The sequence below is a fragment of the Ptychodera flava genome, chromosome 1, assembly GCF_041260155.1.
Source record: "Ptychodera flava strain L36383 chromosome 1, AS_Pfla_20210202, whole genome shotgun sequence".
Taxonomy (NCBI): Eukaryota; Metazoa; Hemichordata; class Enteropneusta; family Ptychoderidae; genus Ptychodera; species Ptychodera flava.
The window spans coordinates 45,999,625-46,027,597 of record NC_091928.1 but is presented as its reverse complement, the minus strand read 5'-3'; the positions used below and the strand labels follow the sequence as shown (position 1 = coordinate 46,027,597).

The following is a 27,973-nucleotide window of genomic DNA, read 5'->3' as shown; positions in this document are numbered from 1 at the left end:
TCCAACCAAAATTTGAGAGCAATTGGGCCACCATTTTTAGAGAAGAACGTTTATTTAAATGAGAAAAATAACAAAAAATTGAACAAAAATACAAAATTCAAGATGTCTTCACAATATTCATAAAACTTGATAATGTTCACCTAAGGTACTTGCATACAAAGTTTCAAAGCAATCAAAACATCTGTACTTGAATTATTAATTCTTGACCATTTCACATTTTTAAAGCTCATTTGCATAATTTTGGCAATGCAAACTTCATTTGAACAAAATCCCATCTATAGCCCATGATGCATCCACACACCAAATACCAAACTAAAAAGTCCAGTAGTTTGCGTGTTTTTGATGTTGATGGACATACTGTACATACATACGGTACATACATACATACATACAGTACATACATACAGACGCCACTGACTTCAGGTTATAAGATAACCTCACATTGGTATACCAAATGTGAGCTAAAAATGGGAAAATATATTAACCAATTCGATTTCTATCAACATTCCAAAAAGTCAAGACTGGAACAGGTGCATGTACCGTATATCAACAATTCCTCAGAACCTTGTTTCACATCTGGATTGAATTTGAATTCAGTAAATATTTTCATGATATAGAAGGAAATATCGGTGGATACAATATGCTGAATATACTACAGTAGTTTATTTCATCTGAAGTACATCATCAAATGACAAAAGATATTTGTTTCATGTATGTTATTAACAGAAATATATTTATTTCATAAATATCAATAACTAAAACAATACACTTAATGATATTTTACGGACATCATGAAATAAACAAAAATGCAAACTTATCACAAAAAAACACTTAAATTATTTAAAAACAGACTGCAATGGTCTACACTAAGTAAAACCTGAAAAGGGCCGGTGAGATGTCATTCTAATAATATTCTGCCTTCATTATCATTTTAATAACAGTAACTTAAGTCAGACAAGTATTTCTTGAATGGGCTGATCACATCTGCTCCTGTTGATATATACGCCCTAATGCTGTGAACAGTCATCAAGTGTCAATGGACTACTTCTGCAAATGAGAAAAAAAACATTATATCAATATCACTTGGAAATATCATAACTTTCACAAAATTTACTGCGTACCATAAAGGCTGTAGCGATCCCCAAAACTCTAAACATGACAACAAAAAACAGGCTGTTTCAACAGGTCTTGATCTTGATTCACATTGTAACCAGCATATATACCGATACGTCTTCAGGAGATGACTACAGTAAAAAATTGCAAACAAACCCTGCTGTCTACCTTTTTGCCCTTTTTGTCAAAATCATCTTCTCTTAAACCACTTGTCTGATTGCTTTGAAACTTAATATGCATATGCATATTTGTGATGAAATTTTGTTTATACTTTTGGGGTCAATTTTGATTAAAAATCTTATCTCCAAAACTGCTTGTTGAATTGCTTAGAAACTTGGTATGCATGATCTTACAGTTGACTTCTGTCAGAGTTGTTGAAATCGTAGGGAAATTTTGATATTTATATTTTTTTGGGGCAATTATTCCCAGTTTTAATAAAAAAAAACATTGTTTCGGAACCACTCGTCTGATTGCTTTGAAATTTGTAATGCGTGTTCCTAGGGACAACCTTGGTAGAATGTCTTCAAATTTTGGTGAAATTTTCATGGGGCAACATTTCCCATTCTTGATCAAAAATCATCTTCTCTGAAATCGCTTGTCCGATTGCTTTTAAACTGGTATGCATGTTCAAAGGGGTAAACTTAGTTAACTTTGTTCAAATTATGTTGAACTTTGCACATTTGTATTTTTAGGTTATTTTTTCCTTTTTTCAGTCAACACATCTTCTCTGAAATTGTTGCGTCTAATTGCCTTGAACATGAAGGTTCTTAGGGCTGGCTATACATACTGTATATTTTTGCTCAAATTTTGACAAAAATTGCATATTGTAATTTTTGGACAATTTTGATGTCTTAACAGTCTAAAACAAAATGCCTAATACCTCATCCTTGAATTCCCTGGTCAAATTTATTGCAAAAACTTATTGAACATTTCACCTTTATATTAGGTGTGAAGATGAACGCGCAACCCTACATGTAAATGGGGATTTGTTTTAACGAAGTAATCATTTACTCAAAGTAATGAAAGTGTGAAAGTCCAAATAACTGCAAGTCTTGTACATATTGGTGATACTTTGTAAAGAAACACAACAAAATACCTCCAAGCCAATGACAACTTGTGTTCTTAAATATTACTGCTTGATGAACTGCAAATTCAGTTTTCATTAATTCCATGCACTATGATATTACAAGAGGAAATGTCTACTTTGGTATGGTAGATTGTGCCATTTAATTCAATGAATGCTGCACATGGTGTTACATATGTGTGTGTGTGTGTGTCCATTGCAAAGGCTGCCAAACATTACATAATTCACCTGGTATTTGATGAATTGTGCATCAAAATCTGTTCAAATGCACGTGACATTATATAGAAGCTATGGAATATTATATGTACTCTCAACAGAGCCTGTCACACCCAACTAAATTGAGCAACAGTGTCATTGCCGCTATTTTTTACAGTACAGGGTAGTGAAATTCGCTCAAAGCCGTTTCATACATGACGAACAGTATGAATCTTATCACCATACCCTTCGAAACTTCATCGTGCTTATCCTCAAACTGTTAACACGACGGATAGGGGGGTCAAAGTTGTCTAATTGTTGACCCTATGTTGAGTGCGTAGTAATCGGACTGCTATCGCAGTAATCAGATGTCGTATTTGGAATGTGATTATAGGGGCTAAATATTGATATTTCGAAACTTCAAACCCCCGATTTTCAATTTCGATGTGTTTAGAAAACTGTTTGTAAAAATTTCGTGATAAATTATTTACGTTTAATCATGGACGATGCAACTATATTTCGACATGTATGACTCTTAGATATCAGACATGGGCTGTCTCTGTGTGTTGCTTTTGCACACCTTGTATCATATGGTGTGGCTTACTTCGCCAAGTTTGCAGCTCCTGAAATAGCTTCTACCGAAAAGAAAACTATCCAAAATGTGACAGCAGCGTCACCTGACTATATATGCTGTCACATGATTTGTAAAACGCTTTCAATACAGAGCAAAGTGAGTACAACGAACAGCATGTCATTAAACGTCCCAAAACTGACGTTGTCTGAAAACTGTCAAACTGAGTGTAAAGAATTTCAGTCTAAGTTGTTGGGAACAGTTATTGTCCATACAACATACCACTAACTTTGGACAGGTACATGAATAGAAGTTTTAATATGAGAATGTTCATAGTCATTGTTGAACAATGTTTGCAAAACACTAAATATTATTGTAGCAAAAGATTTTAAATAATTTTGTTTCCCCTGTTGGTGAATTTGCATATTAATTTGTTTAAATCAAAGTATTCTGCTGGTGTGCACCATGCTTGGATGGTTGTATCTGATTGGTTGATTGTCACTAATCACAGCAACTTGAGAGTCTATTGTGTACCGTATTATTCAATTATAACAGTAAGATTCAGTCAACCAATTGGATAACAGCTTCCGAGATGCTGCACATTAGCCCAAGTTTTCAACTCAAAGTTGACAAATAAAGTTTGATGAACCTCTTAGATATTGCTCACTGAAATATGTATGGGTGAACTGAAAGAAAACTCACTCAAGTAAAAAAATTCAGATTGGCAATTTGGATAAGACAAACTTATACAACACAGGATCTGGGAAGACTATGTGTTGCTGATATATACTGTTCATTACAGAAAGATATGTGTTAGGTTTTCAAAGACATTTTCAAATTTCCTATGTTAAATCCAAGCAACAAGACACAAATAATGCTATACACATCATATGTATTACAATGATAATGAAATTTCAGATAACTGTGCATAAAGATACATTATAAACATATTTACTTGTACACTTGAGTGGTATATCTTTTTTGCAATGGATGTGTGAGAAGATAGCTAAATGTCTGTTTCACAAAGCTGTAGACTGAGGAAGACATCTGTTTGGGCGACTCATAGCCTAAGAAGAAATTACAATCATGTTGTTACACCTCTGGTATTTTAACATTGTCAGTACATGTACTGTATGTGTTGTAATATTACCTAAGTTATAAATCTTCTCACTGAAAAATTACAAGAATATCTCCAGTACCATTCATCTCAGTTTCAGACAACACCATCATCTATTAATTATGAGTGAACAGCAGTTTAAAACTAGTTAGGCTACAGTTGTTTGAACTGTTACCTTCTTGGTTTACAGCTTCAAAAGTGTTAAAATCAAATAAATTTTTGCCCATACATATCAGCTAGTGGCCACAATATGACACCCACCTTGTGACTAGAAATTGAAGACTCACAACAGCATCTTTTAACTGGGTATGTTACAATTTTGTCACGTTGTAGGTAGTCACTCAAAGTAAATTTTAACCCTTTCACCCCCAGTTCCCTGTATACAGGTCCAAGATCACCATTGATAACAATGGGTTTGGGTGGAACCATGGTGGTGAAAGGGATAAGGCATGTAGGGTAAAGAATTCTTGTTCAACTGCTTTGAATGATTCCCAGGCTTTGCTTTTTTCTAACAGGGTGAAAGTATGCCATGGCAACACCTCACAATCACTCGGCATTAGTTATACTGACATCATGGGATATTGAGGCACATGGTACAACTACTGAACCAACACGTTTTACGATTAAACATTTGAGAGAAAGGACACTGCAGTTTCAAAGAGTCTCTCATTTATATTGTACTGTGCTTGACAATATTGTAAGTGAAGAACAACAGAAAGATGCAGAGAAAGCTGTGTCACTTTGATCCCGGCATCAAAGAATAAGTGGTTAGATCCTCATGAGGACCCAAAAGGAGTACACTGGCTTGTCAACTTCAACGTATATTACCCACTACTAGAACAGTTGAAAGACATAAAATATGTGGTTGGATATATTCCGAAGACAAGAAATGCGGCAACTGCAATTTACAGACAGCTTTTCCCACATGCTCAATTCCATCTTATTCACTCACCAGCTGCAGCATTATTTGTGAATGATGACTGGGATTCAAACAACTCTGGCTTGACAGGATTTCACTGTACATTATCCAGGAATTCCGTGCTAGAAAAGCCAAGGTCAAGCAAGCTGTAAGGGTTTATGCCACAATAGCTCATACTGAAGTTAGTGACAAACAAAGAAGAGATGCTGAAAACTGCGGGGTTATCCTGATTCCAGCAAAAAGGAAGGGAAGATCTAAGCCAGCGGAAGATCAACCAGAATTAAAGTGGTTGCTGAATCATGAAATCTATTTTCCTGATCTGAAGAGTTGGATAACATCAAACATGTTGTTGGTTATGCACCAAAAACTGCCTTAGCTGCAGCTGATATCAGAGAAAAAGTTTTCAAAGATGCAGAACTAGTCATGATCAACCATGCTTATGAAAATAAAAATTGTCTTTGGGAAAATGACACAGAAATTTTCGGTGACAACATGCTGAAGGTAGCTAGTGAAGCCAATATAATCTTTTCTCTTGGTCCTAAAATGTACGACTATTTTATAAATGAATATCGGGCAAAGTTTGAAGAAAGAGAACTATCTACAATACCCCATTCAGAGATTTTCCCAAAGCCAAAGAATATTTTCTTCCAAAGAGATCCAGTCTTACCAGAAAGTGAAACTGCTACTCATTGCATACTGACATATGGACAATTAGATACAGCAGAAGCCTTCAGGAGATGTGATGAAGAATTAGCAGCTTCTGTAGGGATCTTGGCAAACAGGAGAAAAGAATTTCACAATATGCCACCAGAATGGTTAATACATGGTGTCTCTCCTTCGGTACAAAGGAGGGAAAAGAGGGTATCAAAGACAAAATTCTGCGTGCTCATGTACAGACAAAGTTCAAACAGGATAGTTCAGTGACTGTCTTACTAAGAGCACTTCATCAATCTCACCTCTGCCTGCCAGCATCCTGCTTCACAGACTACGGCTTCTGTGGTCTAGAGGCTGTGGCAACTGGGATACCAACATTTCCGGCAGAAGATTCAGAACTTGGGTGGCTGATCAGTAAATATTTTCCAAGTTACGCTGACATTTGTGTCATCAAGAATGATCTTGGGCTCACAGAGAAAATTACACAGGTCTCCAAAGACATAAAATCTGCTTTTTTCAGTGCAAAGAAATTAAAGCAAGCATTGAGAGATTGTAGAGATGTTGACAAGAGTTATGCCACTTTTGTCAGTTTGTTGACACCGAAGAAAACGAGCTAAAGAATGATCATGAGAACAAGGAAGGTATGAAAAACATATTTTTCAGAGATCTGCATACCGTATGTTTGTAGTTGAGAAACATAATGCAACAGCAAACTCAAAAATTCAAATCAATCAAGGTAATAAAATTACCAGGTTGCATAAACACAAAAATGACAATTTCAGAATGGACCATCCTGAACCACGGATATAAGAAATACATGATGGTTCCAGGCGTCCAGAATTGGTAATTATAAGCGTACCCTGCCAGCATATGCGACACCTGTCAAGAATGGCCAAGAAAGAGAACATTCTTTGGGGGGGGGGGGGGGGGGGTATGATCAGTGACTGCATGAACAGTATATATGTGACTACATTGATAAAACTATAAAACTGACCCTCCTCCATCCCTTGAGGGAAAAAGAAAAAAAAAAAAAAAAAATAAATAAATAAATAAATAAAATTCGCGTCGCCGCACGATTTTTTAAAGAAAGACCTGACCAGAAACATTTCTTTTTTTTGGCCTTACGACAGTAAGTATGACATTCAACTCTCCTTTTCACACACGTCTGATAATGTCATCCTTTTCTTGGTTTCTTTTCTTAAGAAATCTTTCCGCAATAATGATGAAAGTTGAGAACATTGATGCGATTTTTGCAAACAATGATTGATGCGTATGCGATACGATGTGTATGCAATCGCTGCAATTCATGAATGATGTGATGCTAATGTGACCTATTCATTGTGGAAGCGATATGTAGCCCACGAGATGCAGATGCTACTGTGATACGATGCGGATACAACTGTTCGGCAATGCATGCGATGCAGATGCAATGTGATGCAATTGGTTATGCAATACGCGTACTGTACAGTATGTCTAGATATCTACCATAGAACTTGTTAAATGATCTTGCAAGTCTACTTTCTGAGAAGCCCTGCCTAACTAACTTAAATCGCCAATTATGCAGTCTTTCTGTAAAGTCTTTAAATGAACCGAACCGCAAGCGTTACACACACTAAAACACACTCAAACACACACACACACACACACACACACACACACACACACACACACACATATGGTATATTATATATATATATATATATATATATATATATAATATATATATATATATATATATATATATATATATAATATATATATATATATATAATCAAAGCATACGGCTGTCGTTGTGGGAAATTACAGTGCTCGATGCTAAAGCAGAGCGTTATAAATAATAACACAAAATTACATCCTGCAATCATCCAACAGATGAAGACACATGAATCATCTGTCTGATGATTGCAGGATGCATGAAACTTAATTTAGTAACAGATACCATTACTTTGTACTTGAAGTAATTTTGTGTATTATATATATATATATATATATATATATATATATATATAATATATATTATATATATATATATTATATATATATATATCATACATGCTATGCCTGTATTGCCATTCTTCTATTGTTCAGACGGTACTGATATGAACCCATATTTTAACTAGTGAAAATACGAATTACATTTTCACTGTAACCGAACTACTTACAGCGACGCGTACGCGTGACCTTCGCTGGTATGCATGACCTTCGTTGGTATATGTACATATAAAACAGCTGAGCGAATAAGACAAATGACAATCCGAAACGTCATTATGATTATGGTCAAAAATCTGTTGTTTGCAGTCACTTCATGGGCATTGCCCTTAGGCACAAGTACAGTTGTACCAAAAACATACAAACAAACGTATTGAAAATTTGTATAATTTGCCGACACCTGTCAATTCACAGCCGGTCCCGTGGGTGGCGGTGCACGGTGCAGTGTTTTCGTGTCGTCTACGCTGCTGAAGATTACACCATGGAAGTATCATTACACGTAAAGATATCGGTTGACAGAGCATCATGATAGAACCGCTTTACGACAAGTTTCCTGTTGATGAGCTTAAAGTATCTGGGTGGTGAATTACATCGTTTACAGTTGTAAATGAGCCATGAAATTCCAACCGCACTGAAAATACTCGCGACAGACAAGGTTGAAGGTGCACATGATATTTCCGATTTGTACCTGTCAGTTCACAGGTCATGATCGTGTCTGGTGGCACCTATGCGGTGCGGGTTTCAGATACAATGTACCATCTAGGGAAAGTCAAACTTTCGCTTCGGCTGTTAAAGCGGCACTTTTCAATCCCAGGTTCTCGCATTAGTGGAGTTCTCCTCCCATTCAAACACTTGGCCAGTACGATGTTTGATTTCTATACCATTGATTACACAAACTGATCTCAACCTTTTGTCACATTTTGCTAATCCTGCAAACAGAGTTTATGCAAGCTTTTGATTGACGGTCGGTTCAAATCGCCAACGGTCATTGATTCCCCACCACAAACGCTTGAATTTCCTAAAAATTGTCTTCCAGTCGCGTTAGACTTTGAATATAACCACAGAGTTCGATCGGCAGCATCTTCGCGCTGACCGCTTGGTAGTCTGTCTGTGTTTTTGCGGCCGGGGAAAACTAAAAAGTTGCATTTTCTGGAGCGTGTGCCTGCATGTTGCCTGTTTGGTGTCCACTTACACAATGAACGCCGCCATAACTGGGCGTCCTTTTAAAGGGAGGCTCCGCCTTTAAAGGAAGTTTAGTTCTATTTAGGCAAACAGGAACGAAAATATACGAGCAGACGACGGAAATACCTTTGAAATGTACTTTTATTCGTACAGCAACAAAATCACGAACGAGTTACGACACTACAGCTTACAGTGTACTCACTTCATGTTTTCACTAATCCGCTTACTGAGATGGTAAATTCGGCATATTTGACGTCTGGGAACATGTATAATTCTTCGAGATAAACTGACTGGTACGGGTATTATATCCACTGTATGTGCATTCATAGATGTCGCAGAGCTGCTTGCTCTGTGCTCTCAGCTGTTCATACTCGATAAGAGTTTGAGCGTGGCGCGAGTATTTTGACCCGATTTTGGCGGCCTCATAACTTTCACGCAGGAATGAGGTTATGTGTCAAAACACGAAAACACACCCATTTTGTGAACTCACGCCTATGTTTTACATCCACCGTCATTTTAAACTAAAATAAATCTTCTTCAAATTGTGAAACCTGAGTCGACATCGTAATATTTAAATTGTTTGCTGTAAAAGTGCTCCATAAACCCTCCTTTGCAGTGGAATGGCCCAATAGCGGAATAATATCAAGAAGTGATACGGCTGTCATCACTCCTTAGCAACCAACTTTTTATAAGTACAGCCTGGAGGAAGCAAGGTCAATTTCAAGTTGATTTCGTCGCTAATTTTGGAGCGTCTGTAGGAAAACAGTCATAACCAAAGCATGCATGTATGATAAAGGGGTTATTACACGAAGTTAGGGCGATACCGCGTCGTATTCTCGTGATGTGTCCGTATTTTGACTCGTTGCTGCGCAACTTGTCAAAATACGGACACATCACTCGAATACGACGCGGTATCGCCCAAACTTCGTGTAATAACCCCTAAATATATATATATATATATATATATATATATAATATATATATATATATATATATATATAATATATATATATATATATATATATATATATATATATATATATATATATATATAAAGGTGTGTCTTCAATGGAAACTGATGGAGCTTGATGTAGTCCCACATAGCAATTTAGAGTTAAGTTATAGTCAAGTAATAATGATAAACTTGTTCTTTTGAGACTTAGAGTTTCGAACGCTGTTATGCAATCATATCAGACAGCTTGTGACCTCCTTGTTAGCACAATACGGTTATTTACAGATTGATGGAATACATATCTATTGTTATGTAGGTGAACTCGTGAGGTAGAATCTATTCTCGTGACAGCATTGGGAAGCTATTTCTTTCAGCATTGATTATGCAGATTTTTTCTGTGAGGCACAGGTTGCATTGTTTCGTTTGGTTGGTTGGTATGTGGTGTTGTCTTGGTACATGCATACCAAGTTTAACCCTTTCACCACCATGGTTTGTCCCAAATCCATCGTTTTCTATGGTAAAGTTGGACCTGTAAACAGGGAACTGGGGTGAAAGGGTTAAAAGCAATTGGAATAGAGAAAATGATTTTTTTTTGACCTAAAATGCTAAAAGTTGCCCAAAAAATACAAATAAGTAAATTTCTCCACAATTTTACCAAATCAGAAAGAAGTCAATCCTAAGGTCAAGCATATCAAGTTTCAGAGCAATCCAAGAACTTTGGAAGAAAATGATTTTTTGACCAAAAATGGGAAATATTGCCCCAAAAATAGAACTATAAAAATTACACCAAAATTTGAACACATCTAACAAAAGCCACCTTAAAAGAACCAAATCTGCCTGAGGTTACAAAGTTTTAGCAATTTGCAGGATCTCCCCCTTTTTTATCTCATTTGCATATTTTTGACACTATCATGTCCATTTCACATTTCAACCCCTTGGTATGCACCTATGCTGAAGGACAAAACTAGTGTCAAAATGCAGTCATAATAGAAATTTTACCTAAAAACTCAGTGCTCAAAATTAGTGGTAGCCCCGCATCCACAGACTACCATTTTTTTCTCTCGGACTACCAAAATCCATGAAATGGTAGCCCACACTGACTACCACTGAAAGCCTGATGTGAGACATGAACCGTCAGTTAATACTTGGCAATCGATGTCCGTCACTATGACTTTGTTATGCAAATTACGACGACAGTGCAGTTGAAGTTTTGCAACAAAGTTTTAATGTCTGAACTGATGTACTTAGATGACAAGCACATGAAAATGATAGCCAATAAAAATACATTTTCATTGAATTTTGATCATATAATGTAATATTATAAAGGCTCAGCCCATGGTGTCACGCCAGGGGTTAAGATTAGATTTTATGTTATTTGTATTGATTCATTGTAAAATAGAATTAATTGTTACTTGCTATATATGTTTGTAACAACAATACCCAGTTTACAGACTGATGAAAACAGTTCACATTCACTATGTCAGACCCTGCAGGTATTGATTTCTGTGTAAAAATGTTGGACAAAAATTGGCCAGTTATACCATGATAACTACGTGTTTAATAACGAATGTATTGTGCCATCATTATCGTTGCAATAGTAACTGCACTGCCCAACTTCCATTTGCAAGCTGAAAACTAGCCTTCCGTCTAAAACTGGCAATTTTGATCTAGTTATTGTCACAGAGGGCGCTTTTCTAAAATTCAATTCCAGCATTCTTTGTGTATGTCCTCGTTCATATGCACGACAGTTTTCTCTGTTTTGTTTTTTAAGCGTGATATTAATGATATTTTGTATCAGTGACAAGCTGGAAAATAAAACTTACTTGCTAGTAAAAAAGATATATTTTATTAATATGGCATGTCATAAAGTATCTAAAAATCACGGCGGAGCCCATGAATAAGTAGGCTACACTTCCGATTACTCGCATAGTATATTTTATGAATTTGCGTATGCGCAGTCAGTAAGCCGCTGGCGTGACTATTAATCACAACTACCGGTATGTGAAAATTATACCAACCAAGTACTGGTATGTCTCGATCCTCCACACAGAAAGCCCATGGTCTATTTTTAGCCATGCTACAGTATGTCTTCATGCTGAGTGAAAGTCATGGTTGTCATCATGGCAACTATCAAAATGTTTATACAAACTCAGATTATGAAATGGGTTGTCAATGGGTCACCAGATTTTTGAGTGTCACTGTTATCCATTATACCTGTGTTTCATTTGGGTAAGGTCTGAATTAAAGTGTTCACATCAGATGAATAGAAAATTTACTTCATGGGCAGAATCATGAAAAATAGGCCTTTAATATCTGGTTTAAAATAAAAAATATCCATAAACAACAAATACATGGGCTACCAGACCTTGTCTCTGGCTACCAATTTCAGAAATGGTAACCCAAGTGGACTACCAAGGAAAGAAGTTAATTTCGAGCCCTGAAACTTTACCTACAAACCTGCACCAGAACACTGCATTATCGATATACCGGTACATAACACTTGACCATGTATATATATATATAATATATATATATATATATATATATATATTATATATATATATATATATATACCCCGTATATGAGACACTTTTATTTCACAATTAATCTGTCATCGGATCCAAACTGTAGCCTTAATTTGTGCAATTTCTTATAGTCCCCTCAATCAGAACCCAAACTGCAATTAACCAAGATTATAGCAAAGCAATTATCATCCATTAAAAGTTTCCACCTGTAATTTTTTGTGTTATGATCTGCAGATTCTCAGTCCATTCAAACTATTGGAGTTCATGTTGTATTCAGAGATGACGTATATCAGCAGCAACAGCACAATGTGGGTGATGCATGGCAGCAGATGGTGGATAGTACTTGGAACGAGTGCATGAATGCTTGAAAAGGGAAGCGGAACAGACAGTATGCCATGAAGCAAGCACCAATAAAGTCAGCATGGTTTGTTCTGATCAATTTGGTAATGGTGCAAGAGTAATTGGAATGTCAGTGAAGTCACTGGCAATTTTGGTAGACATTCCTGGAATTGCAAATCTCTATCAACTTGAAAGAAGTTGCAATTCTGGAAGTTTTAGTGAAGCACTGGAACCAATCCTCATAACTGATGATATGAGAGGAAAGGCTGCTAGAGTTGGACTATCACTAAAATTGATAGCTACTTATGACCAAGCAAGGTTTGATGAACTTGAACTGTTTTTTCAGAATGGTAAATCTCGTTGATTTATTCGTAAATATAGTATTATCACATTTGTCACAATGTGTGACACATACCGTACATACCCTTTGAGTGTGTCAGATGTGTGATGTGTCTATATTATCCATTAGTGCATGTATATAATTCTTCTTCTGTAAGACTTAGAGCTTCTGAAGATCAAGTTTGTTGTCTATCTTCCATGTTAATTCTGATGCTAGGGCAGAAATAATTTATAAAATCTATTTACTCCACATAGTAAACTGAAAACAACCTAATGTTATCCCTTGAAGGTACGCTACACCCAACTCAGCGTATTTTGCTGAAAAATCACTTTTTTGCAAATATTCATCAGTTTTAATTAATTTGCTAACCCAAGATTAAAATATTGGTTGGGTTCACCGTTTAACTTGTCAAGCGGTCATAAGTTGCTTGATGAAGAAGTGTTAATATATGCAATTCATCCGATTTCCTGGCTTATCTTTTCTCTCAATTTCAAGATTTCCAAAGAATTTAACATTTAACTCCACTCTGGCTGGGTCAAATTTTCTGAAATTTTCACATTATGTTCTTTAGATACTCTATAACAAAACAACAATTTTGTTGGCAATAAAGTTTTTACATTTTGAATAAGAGGCATTTTATTTTGCTTATCATGTTTTTAATCATGTATTGAGTGTCAGTCTTTCAACCATTGCCATTTTAGAATGACGATAGATAATGCAAAATAAAGAGTTGTTTTTTTCTACATATACATTCTTTCGAGTGAAATATTACATTTCAGAAAATAGTGTCAAGTTTTTGACTTAAATTAATGTTAATCATTAATACCAAAATTGAGGTTTTCATCCCAAATATAGGGTACATCCCCTTCATCCTTCGAGTAAACTATCATACTAAACTTTAGATTCTTTGCTTTTTAGCTCCCATATGGCCATACATGTTTGGGCCAATAGAAGCTATTCTTATAGGTTTGAAAACTTGCCTGTCTGTATGCATGTGTGTAAATGTATGTATGTATGTATGTATGTATGTATGTATGTATGTATGTATGTATGTATGTATGTATGTATGTATGTATGTATGTATGTATGTATGTATGTATGTATGTATGTATGTATGTATGTATGTATGTATGTATGTATGTATATGTATGTATGTATGTATGTATGTATGTGTGTGTATCCGTCTACTGCAAACTCCTAAACCACAGGACCCACCATCTAAGTATTTGGTGTATAGTTGCACCCTGGGAGGGAGATGTGAATTTGTTCAAATGAACATGTCAGTGTCAAAAATATGCAAATGAGGAAAAAAAGGAAAAATCCTGCAAATTGCTAAAACTCTGTAACCCTTGGTCAGATTAGGTTGAAACTTGGTATGCAGGTTCCTTCATATTCTAAATGAGATGTGTACAGATTTGGGTGAAATTTGCATGTTTGTATTTTTGGGGTAATTTTTTCAGTTTTTAGTCAAAAAATCTTCTCTGAAACGGCTTGTCTGATTGCTTTTAAAGTTGGTATCCATGTTCCTCTGGATGACCTCAGTCAAGTTTGTATAAATTGTAGTGAAATTTTCGTATTTGTAATTTTGGGGCAATTTTTCCAATTTTTGGTCAAAATTTTTTTCTCAAAAAACTACTCATCTGATAGCTTTGATATTTGGTATACAGGTTCATAAGGTTGATCAAAATGTGATGTATTCAAATTCTGATGAAATCTGCAATTTTGTATTTTTGGGGCAATTTTTGCCATTTTTGGTCAAAAACTTTGTTTATCAAAAACTACCTGTCTGATAGCTTTGATATATTTTAGTCAGGTCGACCTGAAGTGGCCTATCAAAGATTTCCTCCTTCATCAACTCATGTGTCACAAAAAGATTTCTCTGGCTCTTTTTTGGCTGTGAGTTTGCTCATTTTAAATTTTCAGAGAAATATCTTCAATTTTGTATTTTTGTGAAGTGTTTTCCTAATTTTTGACAGAAAAAAATTACAGAAATAGTCCACTGTATTGATTTGAAATTTGGTTTGTAAATCCCTACAAATGTTCTCATACATATATTGCCATGTCAGAATGAGATGAACAATTGTAATATTTTTTATTTATTTTTCTTTTTTGTTCTTGCTAAAAATATCTTTACAACAGCCATTTCCAATGCTGGTTTGAAATTTGGCATAAAGGTTCCATTGAGTGGTAGTACCATAAATTATTCAGATTGTGTTGATATGAACAAAATTAATATTTAATGAAAAGATTTTCTCATTTTTGGCGATTTTATATGTACAGGAGCATAATCTGGTGTTTTTATCGTAAGCATTTGCTATAGTAAACTGTATTTGGTGTTGAAATACAGTAAAAAAATCATTAGAAAGCATAGCTGAAGGTGATTTTAGCAGGTTTGGTCTCCAACAAATATATTCCAAAATGTTTTCAATGTTTAACCCCTTTCACCCCCAGTTCCCTGTACACAGGTCCAACTTTACCATAGAAAACAATGGATTTGGGACAAACCATGGTGGTGAAAGGGTTAAATGTATCAAGGTTCTAAATAGTTGACACACTTCCTGCCATCTAGTCATATGTAAACATGGTCAATACCAAGGGGTTGGACCATTTGATATCCTTGGGGGTCCATAATGTGTATCAAATTTTGTTCAAATGCATCTGACTATGAATATCATGAGCTAAGGTCCATAGAAGCTATTAAATATCGTACGTACACTCACTCTGGCTTGAAAAATGTAATCAACTGTTGGCAAAGTGTCATGACTCTATATGTTTCATTAATTGTTTTAGATTGTTTTCATAACTATATGGGAGCAAACAGTGATGTTGTCACTATTTTTGAAAATATATGGTATGAGAGGGTTTCCTTGTGATCTTTGATGAGAAATAACTCTGAAAAAATATGTGTTTGCAACATGCAGCTTAATTGTTGTCTTTTCATTACAAATTCTCATAACCTATAGCTCGTGATCCCAGGACAACAATTCAAGTCAGTGTACAGCTTGATGATGATGTTTATCAACGGCATCTACAAGGTAATATGAATGGAGCAAATCAACAGACAGTTGAGACTATATGGAACAACTGCAAAGAGGCGATGAAGACAAAAGTTAGTGAGATAGTCAGTAGTGATGATAGAACTCAGAAAGTCAGGAAAACCTGCGCCAGTGAACTTGGTGATGACATGATAACAACAGTTACTGGTGTGGCAAATGATTTATTACAAGTATCGGTGTATATTCCAAGACTTGCAGCCCTCTATAGACTTGAGGGGTGTTGCCAATCAAGCAGTTTCAGTGAAGCGTTGAAACAATGTTAGTGCCAGAACAAATGAGAAAGCAGGCTGACACAGCTGGAGTACCACTGAAGTTGATAGGCACCTATGACCAAGCCAAGTTTGATGAGCTTGAGCTGATCTTTATCGATCGTAAGTGTCGCCTAATTTGACTCAATATGCAATGATTCATCAAACCTGAAACGCATTTTCTTCAATTGTGGGAAAATCTCCCTTTTATTAACAAAAAACTTTCTTCGTTCTTCATCAATTTCATATCAGGAGATGGTGGGGGAATCCAACCAGTGGAAGCATATGGTAATGCCGAAGAAGAAGATCATGTTGAAGATTTGCAGGTAAATAAACTTGGATTTGTATTGGTTGACAAAATTCTAGGCAGAACAGCTATATTGGATTTTTGTTTGTATCACATCACATGCACCAACAAAATTCTTGTGCCAAACCTTTACCTTACCGGGGAACTGATACATTCCTTGCAGACATTTGTCCAGGTACTTAAAGATTGGCACTGTCTTTCAATGTATCTGGACCAAAATTTCTGACATGAGTGAATACTCAAATCTAAAGCAAGGATAATACACTTTGACCTACACATATTAACATCAATATATTTCACCATAATGATCTAATATGCCTGTCAAGGGCTATTTTTTGACAATTTGGTTTAGAGTGATCAAAAATTGTCAAAGTCCAACGAAGGATTGTTTCGGATATGTTTGGACTGACAAAAATTTTCCTTAGTCTTAGATAGTGTTTTTGGAATATTGTAAGAGTGGTAAGAGTGAAAAGTCCCAGATTGGTGTGTTTTGGTGGGTATGTACAATATGAATTTTTTAAAGTTTGAAATAGGTGTTCAGGTTGGTTTGTATGACAGGAATTTTTCTAAAGCTTAGATTGGTTTTAGGTGTTTTGGAGTATTCACAAAATTAAAAAGTCCAACAGTGGTGTGTTTCAAGTGGAATGATAAAAAAATTTTAAATCCAGAAGTGGTGGGTTTTAGGTGTGTATACTAGTATACCGGTACGGGTGTTTCAGGTTTGTACCGGTAGTAGGTGGTCGAATAGCATTTGGGGTGTTTCTGATGGGTATAGGTGCACCTAACAGGCCATATTTTGGTACGGTATGTGCTATTTGTATGGTCTGAGTTAAACTTAATTATACATGTATTTCTAAACATCCATCAAGCTTCATATATACATGTAACTTGTGAACAACCCAGCAATAAAATAAACTTTGTGTGTATGAGCGTCATTAAAGTGAATTTGTTATAACCTTTACTCTTCTGTTCTCAGTTTTCCTGTTAAGAAAATGTATATATGATTAGTCAACAAACCTCTACGTAACTTAGATAACTTGACTCAGATTATTTGACTTTAGAGTTGTTCATATGAAGGTAAATTTGTACAATGCAAAATTTGGGGTGTTTCTGGTATTACAGAGATAACATTCACTTAAAAGTATAATGGACATGTGTCCCAATGAGTTTGATCTGTAGCTTTCTAGGCAGAGACTTATTATATTTCTTTATTTGCATTTGCAAACTTATGGAAATTTTTTCATTTTGTTTTTCAAATACATCCCTCACTGAAATGACTCTGCAAAAGCTACCACATCCTGTAGGGTGGTTCCTAGGGATGTTAATTCCTTAATCATTTCTATTTCAATGACCAAATTGTTAAGGTTGTAGAGGATAAAGAATGAGTATTTGTCATGTCATATCGATGCTGAATTTGGATGTTTAGATTGTAAGGAAAATTGTCTCATTTTTGTATATTTCTGCAAAATCACTTGTCTGATAATTTTGAAATGTGATTTTGAGTTTCCAGGGATCAGCGTTTAGCCTTTGTTACATATGGGGTACTAAGATCTTTACTTTTTCAGAAGAGCTCTGCAACTTCTTGGATCATTCCTTGGAGAGCATTTTCATATCCATCATAAAACTGGTTTCCAATAGTATCATGCCAAATTTTGAATTCAAAAAGGAATTTCATGTTCAGTCATATAATTCTCATTCTCTACTATAGTTCATTAGATGTAAATATTTAGTGCAAATAAACCCTGCAAAGCCTGTTGAAATAAAGCTGACCACTGCCATCATTATTGCAGATTTATGAGCCAACTGTCAATTTGCATGGAGGAGAAGAAACCACAGTTGTGGATACTGATATGACTTATGAGAGTGAGTAGAAAATATAATGTAATTTTTTTTTAAAAACCCAATACAAAATGCACAGGCTTACATACCCATCAATGATAACTTCATGTAGATCAATTTCATGATGTATTTAGGAGAATAAAAAAAGGACCAAGTGCAGGGCATGCAGACTGTACCGAGTAGTATTTGCATGGGACTTTGTGGGACATCCCACAGTGTGAAATATGGGATTATAAGTGAACATCCTGCGGAGAGTTAAGTATGAAACTCTGCATGACTGGGTGCCCTCAACAATACTGTATGAATGGGACCCAATCATCAAGTATGACTACATTGGTATGGGCTAACCATTCGGACTCAGTCAGAGACCAGCCCTTAAGTTTCATCCAAACAAGTTATTTACAAAATTTCCAGCTACTGATTTATTACCATAGATATGGTGAATGTAAAGGTAAATTAAGAGCTCACTTGGATACATTACTGTACAATTGTGTTGCATGATCAGATGGATCTGCAAGGCTCACCGATTTTCTCATGCAGTGGCTACCCTAAAGAAACTGATGGGCAGTGACTTCTATAGAGCACACGATTAGAATAATCTGCTTGTATTTTACATTTATCGTATTATCAGCTTCACATGAATGAATTTTAGAAAATTATTTACAAGGCCTGATTTACTCTTTGCAGCTGGTAAAAACTACACGTTGTTGCTGGAGATGGAGAAAACCTTGAAATCAGCGATCTCTTGAGAAACATGCACCTGTGATCCTCAACAGTAAAAAATACATTACAAGAAGGGCTCATCAGACTGACTATGTGCTACTCACTGTGGAAATGACAGATAGAGTTCAGCATATCCTTTCCAGCAAATCTGAAATCCTAGAATTGCTTGGTGTTAGCAGATATCTTGTGACAAAGTCAGACAGTGTTGACTTAAGAGACTCAGGTGATAAAATATTATGCATTCTCTAACTACTCTGGATTTAACACATTTGGTGCCTTTACTATCAGTAGACGGTCTGCAGTATTGAAGTAGACGCTCCTTATATCAACAGTGCTAATTTATCAATGAAAACCCTAAACTCTTCATTTCCAAAATCGTTTCCTAATGGGCTAAAGTCTTTCTGCTTGTCATCTACCCATGTCTACCTTTCTCAAATTACTATCGTTTCGCAGCATACATGCAAAATTCAAGTTTCCCCTATTATTCATCCTTTGTTGTCATTTTCCATCATAGTACCATTGTTGTGTGACTTTGAATTAATGACCTTTTGAAAATTATGCATAAGGTTTGGCTCATTGATTATAAGCTAATTTGCACATTTATAGAAAACTAATCCTTAATTGGATAGCAAACTATTATTTAGGAAATTTGCAAATGGTTAAGAGTTTGATATGTACATTGTAATTACCACTTGTATACGGTACTTTGATTTAAACTTTTTAAATCTGATCTGGCGTCTGTCGATCAGCGTGGTGGATGACAATGTGCAAATACAACCAAGAAAGCTACCGGTATCAGTGATAGCATAAATCAATTTCTGACATAATTTGTAATGCACCTGAAGGCATTTTACAATAAACCAATGACTTCAAAAATACTAAATGAAGTGATAATGGCAAGTGACAAATTCAGCATGTGATGTTGAAAACCTGTTGAATTGCAATCTCAGCAAACTTTATAGTGGATTTATCAGTCTCTTGGTACTATGACAATTATTAGTGATTGTGAGTACATCTATAATTTTTTCAGTTTTTTGACCAAAAATAATACATGTCAACAATGTTTTCAATTTTTCCATTATTTTGAACTTTTACAATTAGCTAAAAGTAAGTTTTAATCTCACATGTTGACTGCAATTAAACCTGACTATACGACAATACCCTGTATTTCAGCTTTGAAGGAAGAAATTACAAGACATGGACATGTTACCAACTTATCCATAGCAACTGGCACACACTCCATCAGTTTACAGGCCAGAAGTTTACTTCCTTTTGAAACGTGTAAAAAGGAGTACAGCAAATTTGATATCAGATACCACCTGCAGTTGGCTCAAGGAGGATCATTCCCATGGTCCTCGGAAACAAAAATGTCAAAGCTACAACAAAAGTTAGCTGTAGCTATGCAGGAAAATTCATCGATACTGCAGAGCAACAAAATCCTTATGGAGAAAGAAGCTGATGCCCAACAGAAGAACTCTATGTTAGAAAGACAACGTGAAACTCAAAGCCAGGAGCTTAAAGAGCCGAAGAACTACATGCAAAACAACAACTGCAGCTGAAAGACAAAGACAAGAAATAGCAAACCTTGAGTCTACGCTGTTGAATTTACATGATGTATCTGACAAGAAATCTGACAAAGAGTTGCAGAAAAAACTGCACGAAGCCTTACAGAAAACATATCAAAGATAAAAGCAGGAGAAGGTAAGGGTAAACTGTGCGAGTTCTGCTCTTTATATGCATGTCTATCCACTTATCTATCCATCCATAATCAACCAACCCACACTTGATTCATTGATATGCTTACAGTCAGCGACAAGACCAGCATTGTCGTTCTCATGGCAAACCATAGAAACATAAGCAGGCAGTGGACAGTACAGCCTCCGACATACTGCTGATGATGGTATGTCAACCCAACAAACATGGAAAGTTCAAAGAAAAATTGTGTATGCAGGATGATTGCTTTTGAGCAAGAAACTTGAATGGAGAATGGAAGTACTTGATATGACATTTTGGCACAACTGTGTTCATGTTTTTGACTCTTTATATACTTACAATATAAAACAGTCAAAAAACATGAACACACATACTTGGAAAAGATAGATAGGCTGAAAACATAGCAACTAGTGTTTAAAACACTACTGGTAGTCATACCTGGATAAGCATTGTCTTTTTAGCTTTATTTCTTATGTGTTCTTTCACTGACACATAAGATTGGACTGTTATCTCATTTCTGAGATAACAGCCTCCTGGGTCTTGAACCAGGTCTTGAACTCACCATCCTCTGACATTGAGTCTGTTACCCTAACCACTGGTCCACGGTGCCTCCTTTATAATAAATAGAAGAAGACTTCTTTAATTTAGCTTGAAAATGCCAAGCAATAAAGTTTACAGACAAAAATCAATTTAAACAGGCAAATTACAGGGTTAGAACAGGTTAGAATAACAACAGCAGGCCCGGAAGAGAGGCTAGGATATAATGGTTGTTGCACTCGATCCGTAGACATGATTTTGAAATCTTGCGTGATTTAGCAGTTTGAAATGCATTAACTTTAGCAATTTTCAGGAGAGTTGGCTTTTTCAAAACACAGAACAAGGCTTGTTAAAGTGACTTATATAATCATTTTGAAGTAAATTTCCAACCCTCTTTGGAATAGTGAGAATCCATCATCAGCAAAACCCATTAATTTGAGGTACCAGTAGATAAAATCTGTTATTTCATGCAATCCATGACAAAGTAGTCAAAATGGTGGCCCCCAAAACCAGAAGTGCGCTTTTCAAACTTGTAGGTATGAGGACTCCATTTCCAAAAATCTTGTAATACATTATCCTAAGTGCTCACGTTGTGAGTGGCCTGGGCTTGCTATTATTCATGTCATTTATGCTGCCTCAGACACTTGACTTTGTCTCCAGCTGATGCAGCACAAATGACACCCATGCTGATATGACACAGGAACAAGCAATATTGGATATAATAACCTATAAATACTACTAGTACATCACAATTTACACCTATATACAATGTTTCTAATAATTATGAATAGCACATGTACTGGTAAGTGGTATTAATCCAATGACCACTTCCAATTTTTTACACTCATTACAAAATGCAACAAGTTTGCTGAACCCAAAAACAGCTCTTTTCAGTGGTCAGAAATTTGGAAAAATTGAAAAATCAAAGATATCATGGTCTAGACATGGTTCTCACCAATAAGAGCACTTGGAATAAGCATTCATCTTAGAACGGTGCACTGGTTTCATAGTGTCATAATGAATTTACTGAAACTAGTACTTGTAATGCATGGACATTTTACAAGTCTTATTCATAGCAATCTTTTATTGATATCTCTTCACTGTTTAGTGGTGATATACCATTCACTATGCATTCTTTTATGGTAAATACATTTCTGCTTCACATATTTCTTACTCTGCGTTTATATTTGCTCTTTCAGATAAGTGGACACCAAAGACACTGCAAAGTCGAGGCAATTTACAGCCAGGACAGAAATCCAAAGATATAAGAGGTTAGCCTTTAACAATTATGGTCAACTTGCGGTGTGTGACCATGCAAACAGTACTGTACAGATACTGAACCAAGCTTACACGTGTGATAAGGTGTTGCGTAGCACAAAGGGCCAATTTGCTAAAGCATTTAAGCCAGTGTCTGTAGCTATATCTCATGACAACCTCTACTTCGTTCTTGATGACAATAATCTGCAAATTGTTGTTTATGATCAAAGTGATAAAATTGTCAAAATCATTCCCCTGCCAGTAGGCTCAAAACCCAATTGCATAGCTCTTGTGAAGAGATTTGTGTTGGTTGCAGAGGTAAAAGGCCACCGTATCCTAAAATACACCCAGGATGGAAAGCACATTTCAGAGGTTGGTGGTCGAGGTCATGATCAAACAACATTTATTGAACCTAGCTTCGTGGCTGTCAACAGCAAAGATGAGATCCTGGTGTTGGACAAAGGCAATCAGTGTGTCAAGTGTTTTGACATTGAGTTCAATTACCTGTACCAGTATGGTAGCTCTAACGATGGCAAAGGTAAACTACCTGTCTATGGCAGTATTGCAGTAGATGGTGATGACATGTTTACGTTGGTGACTGGTACAATTGCAGAATTGAAAAGTGGGGTAGCAATGGCAAGTGGATCTGTAATCTACTCGAAAGTGAAAGGATCAGACCTTTTACATAGCCATCACTACTGCTGGTGACAGAATTGCCATTCGGGATATCCCAATGACATGATTAAAGTATTTTCTAAGTAGACTGAAACAGAGATAATATGCATGTTTGCATATCATGGGAATGTGTGCAAAGTTATGATGCACATAAACTTTAACCATCATGCAAACATGATGATAGGTAAACTGAACTTGTGTTTACATCATAATTAATGTACAAATATGGCCAATTGGCAAGTTAAAAGTGACTCAGATGAATTTTCACGCACTATGTTGAGAACTTCTGATACATTATATTCCATGATAAATGGTTGTGATATAGAATATCTCCTTATAACAAACAGCTTACTCGGGATTTGACTACAGTGGAAATTGCGTTTTCATTGTGGTAGCATAACCATAGAGACTGGTAAGTTTCCTAAACCTTGCAGTTGGTGGATTGCTTTTAGTGGGGGGTGGGGGTGGAGGGGTCACAAATGTGAGACTCCCACTTGCAAGTATCCATAACGGGGTGGTTCCAACTTCCAAAAAAACAACTGTTTGGTAGTGGGGCATCTTGCATTGTTATGTGGCTAGTTTGGTCCCAAGCTGCCTAAATCATAAACCATCTCTGTAACAATGAAGAAAAAGTCCAAATATTGTGCTGTACTGTGATATTAGAAATGCCTAAAGATATATTACGGTATAGCAAACTACTAGGCTGTTTCATAGTATTACGATAAGAGCTATTATGGTAAACAAATTTGATAATAGTATTGCAGATGATTGATGTAGACTCAATGGTAAAAGCTCTTAAATGTAGATTAGTACCAAGAATTGTAAATAGTTGTGATGAACTTCTGAAAACAGTTCCTAAATACCCGTAAGTAAATTTAGGGTCTGTGTTCATAGTGATACAGATGAAGTTAGGCTAAAATATAGTAAATACAGGTATGTGGCTAAGTTTACCCGCACTTTTCAAAGAAAGTTTACTTGTAGGGTATGAAGCAATAAAAGTTAAAGACTTAAAGATTTGGGAGTTATTTTAACCTCAAACTTAAGTTTTTCAGATCATATTTCTATTACCGTAAATAAATCTTTAGAATGCTGGGTTTTATAAAACGAAACTCTCACAATTTACTCAGGTTCAAACTTTTAAATCTCTTTATACTTCTCTTGTAAGGAGCTGTCTCGAGTATGGTTCTGTTGTCTGGAACCCTTGGCAAAAATCAGATATGGAATTACTTGAAAATGTTCAACGTAAATTCATAAAATATTTGTGTTTCAAAACACATATTTCATATCATGCTGACCAGTATGAAGCTCTCTGTACCTTGTTTAACTTACCAACTTTGGAGAAACGTCGCTGTTATCTTGATATGATGTTTTTACACAAGTGTGCAACTGGATTTTATAATTTACCAGATGTTTATCAATGCTATGCTTTAATGCACCTGGCAAACTTTTTCGCACCTGTCCCACATTCAGACCACCTTGTAGCCGTATCAATATATTTAATTTTCTCCTCTTAACAGATGTATGAGTAATTTTAATGAATTGGTTCGTAATAACTACAATATTGATATTTTTATAATGACTCATTTAAGTCTGACATTAGACATGCTCTTTTGTAATGGCTGTTCTTGTTGATTTGTTTGCTTTGTTTTTTGTCTGTGTGTGTCCTACACTTGATTTTAGTTTGAAAATACTTTTGTTTGGTGCTGTCTTGTTCAGTGTTTTTTTAACCGTTTTCTTTTGAGCTTTATAGGAACCTGTAAATGGGACTTGATCCCGTAGGATTTCTGAATATATAAATAAATAAATAAATAAATGAATAAATAAATAAATAAAAAGAACAATGTGGTAAAAATTATATTGGGAAACAAAAATTTATTGAAAATTCAAGGAATGCTTTGATCCTAGATAATTTGTCAGAGGTCATAAATAGTGAGATTTTATTCTGCTCGTGAAGTTGACAAGATTTTTAAATATTAAAGAAATTGGACTTCTCAACCTCGAAAAGGGATAAAAATAGTGATTCAGAGGAGGGTCTATGTAAAATGAAAAAAAATAGATGTAATGAAGAAGTTTCAAAATATGTCACATTTGCTTTTTATAGTAATGTTAATTGTTATGAAAAAAACAATATCTTTGCTCTTAGAATTTGGATAAGGTTTAGTGGGAATATGCACACATAAATAAGATCTATTACATGCCTCGTATATCAAACGTCGCGCGCTCCATAGGATTCAATGGTAACTTGTTGATGATGTCGCGGGCCGCATAGTCCCATAGTCATCACTTGACTGAATGTGAACCGGAACTACCGATATTTTCAATGACAACATTTGAATGTAAAAATGTTGAAATTTCATGTTTTGCAAAGGAAATCCAGTTTTTGTGAAAATTTGCATAAAAAATTGATAAACCGCATAACTGTAGTTTACATATCAATGTGGCATTCGATGATGAAAATCATTCCATTTCTTTATGGATTTTTGTCTTAGATGGAAATAAAACATTCGGTTATCATTTGTCAATAAATCTAAATATTTTGAGTGAAAATTGTGTACGAGAGGCATGTAATAAAAACATTATAGCCTAAACAAGGGACTATGTACCCTCAGGGCAGGAGACCATTTGATCTCCTCATGTCAGGCACATAGTCCCATATTTGGGCTATAATATATAATGTCTTTTGAGAATGAAAGAATTGTATGTAAGAAAATGAGAACAATTTATTTTTTTGTTTGACAAATTACTGCATAGGTATAATGTGTGCAACGGAAAATAGCAACAGCATGTTTAAAGACCAGTAACTCAAACTGTTGAAGATTTTTTTCACTAATTGTTTTTAATGTCAATCATAATTTCCGATATGACGCACTCGGTGACCTGACCTGGGAAATGATCCTTTTTTGGGGCCTAAGGGACAACAGTGAATACTAAAAAGTTTGGTGACTATTGACAACTCGTTTCACTCAGAGTTGTACGCAAATTTTGACAGTCGTCATGACAACGACCACGACCTTCTCAGCACGACTAGATATACTGTAGCAGGGCTTAAATAGACCATGGGCTTTCTGTAGGGAGGAGGCATATTGTCTGTGATTGATACATTATGATCAAAATGCAATGAAAATGCGTTTTCATTGGCCATCATTTCCTGTGCCTGTCATCCAAGTACATCAGTTGAGATATTGAAACTTTGTTGCAAAGTTCCACCACACTGTGGTCTTTGTAATTTGCATTAAAAAGTGTCAGTCTGGCCTAATAGGCATGTTACTGTGTTCAACTGCATTTGACTGCAATTTAGCTCGTTCCAAAGTGACGGACCCGACATGGCATGCCAAGTACTGACTGAATTTTGTCCCGGTCTTTGGTAGTCCGTGTGGGCTACCATTTCATGGATTTTGGTAGCCCCAGGGAAAAGTTGGTAGTCTGTGGACGCGGGACTACCGCTAATTTGAGCTCTGTGTATTCTTATTTGATAAATTTCTTGAAAACAAAGTTATTGTTTGTTTCTGTTTGGTGATATACTTACTTGGCATATCATCATAAAATATCGGGTATGATTCGTTAAAAAACTTCCTTGCAGCCTCTCTTGCATTTCAAGAAAATCAACAGAACAATATTGTTCTGGCTTTTGACACACCTGCCATATATTTTATTTTCTGTTAATATTCTTTGCCATTTGACGTTTTGGAAAGTGATGAAATATTAGTGTATCTGGCAAGAGGGAACAGAATCTGCAGCAAAAAACAAATATAATAAATGCTAGTAACCCTGGTTTCCACATACACACAGGACTCTTGTTGTACTACTGAGAATGAAAATTATAATGCAGAGATTCACCTGTATTGTAGAACATCTTTTATATTGGGTGGGCATATTTGCTAATCAAGTGATATTGAAAACAAAATAAACTCATGCAGTTATCAAGAAAATGCAAAAAACATATCACCTTGTTTTATTTATATTTTCAGAGATACAATTTAGGGTGGGTTGGGCTGTTCTGTGTGGTACGCATTTGCAGGGCAGAGTTCTGCATGATCTTTCTTGTTACCTACTACACTATTAAGACTGCATTTCTAAAGCAATTAAGCTGTAAAGATTGACACATGACATTTTAACATAAGCAACTGCACAAGATTCCTGTCGAGGGCACTGAGGTTGGGCTTTCTCACTTTGCTCAGGAAGAGTGTCACCTCACAAGTTTCTGGACAAGAAAAGTTGAATTCACTGCCATTTGAAATGAAAAAAACGACCATATTTTTGGTTAGCTCTATATTTAGGAACACATTAAAAGGTTATCTTTCGACACTCTCCAAAAGAAGATGGTCTTCAATGCAAGCAAACCGGACTGATGCAAACTGTATCTATCTGCATCAGGACGGTGACGGTTTGCCTGCATTGAGTCGATATCCCGGGTCGATATGCCATGCCATGATGGCACTGAAGGCTAAGTTAAATTCCAAAATGAAGTTTCTTTTACATATATACCCTTTTATACTCAAGTGAAAGAAAGTATGGGTGCGGTTTGCAGCTGCGTTTGGTATGAAAACTTACTTTTGTGTCTTCGATGTGTAGCCGGCGATATAAGAATCGTGCAGTGCATGCTCGTGACCGCAGGTGACCCCGGAATGTGACCTGCAT

The 27,973-nt window shown here is 35.8% G+C and overlaps 1 protein-coding gene and 1 long non-coding RNA gene across 2 annotated transcripts in view; one reads left to right on the top strand and one right to left on the bottom strand.

The window, feature by feature from the left end:
- LOC139139118 (uncharacterized) overlaps nt 1-25,996 on the top strand; it is a 35,741-nt gene extending 9,745 nt beyond the window's left edge. Inside the window, exons 2-9 of the mRNA XM_070707912.1 lie at nt 4,596-6,294; nt 12,536-12,990; nt 15,944-16,407; nt 16,537-16,610; nt 18,382-18,454; nt 19,118-19,376; nt 20,327-20,854; nt 22,603-25,996. Coding sequence (XP_070564013.1) covers nt 16,293-16,407; nt 16,537-16,610; nt 18,382-18,454; nt 19,118-19,179 — 324 coding nt within the window. The 5' untranslated portion in view covers nt 4,596-6,294; nt 12,536-12,990; nt 15,944-16,292 and the 3' untranslated portion in view covers nt 19,180-19,376; nt 20,327-20,854; nt 22,603-25,996. The remainder of the gene's footprint in view (nt 1-4,595; nt 6,295-12,535; nt 12,991-15,943; nt 16,408-16,536; nt 16,611-18,381; nt 18,455-19,117; nt 19,377-20,326; nt 20,855-22,602) is intronic.
- LOC139139125 (uncharacterized) lies at nt 123-27,972 on the bottom strand. The gene is made up of 3 exons (XR_011553727.1): nt 27,887-27,972; nt 21,305-21,478; nt 123-1,047 (listed from the first exon to the last, which is right to left on the bottom strand). It is a non-coding gene; the product is annotated as an uncharacterized lncRNA (long non-coding RNA).
- Nucleotide 27,973: the final 1 nt, after the last annotated feature.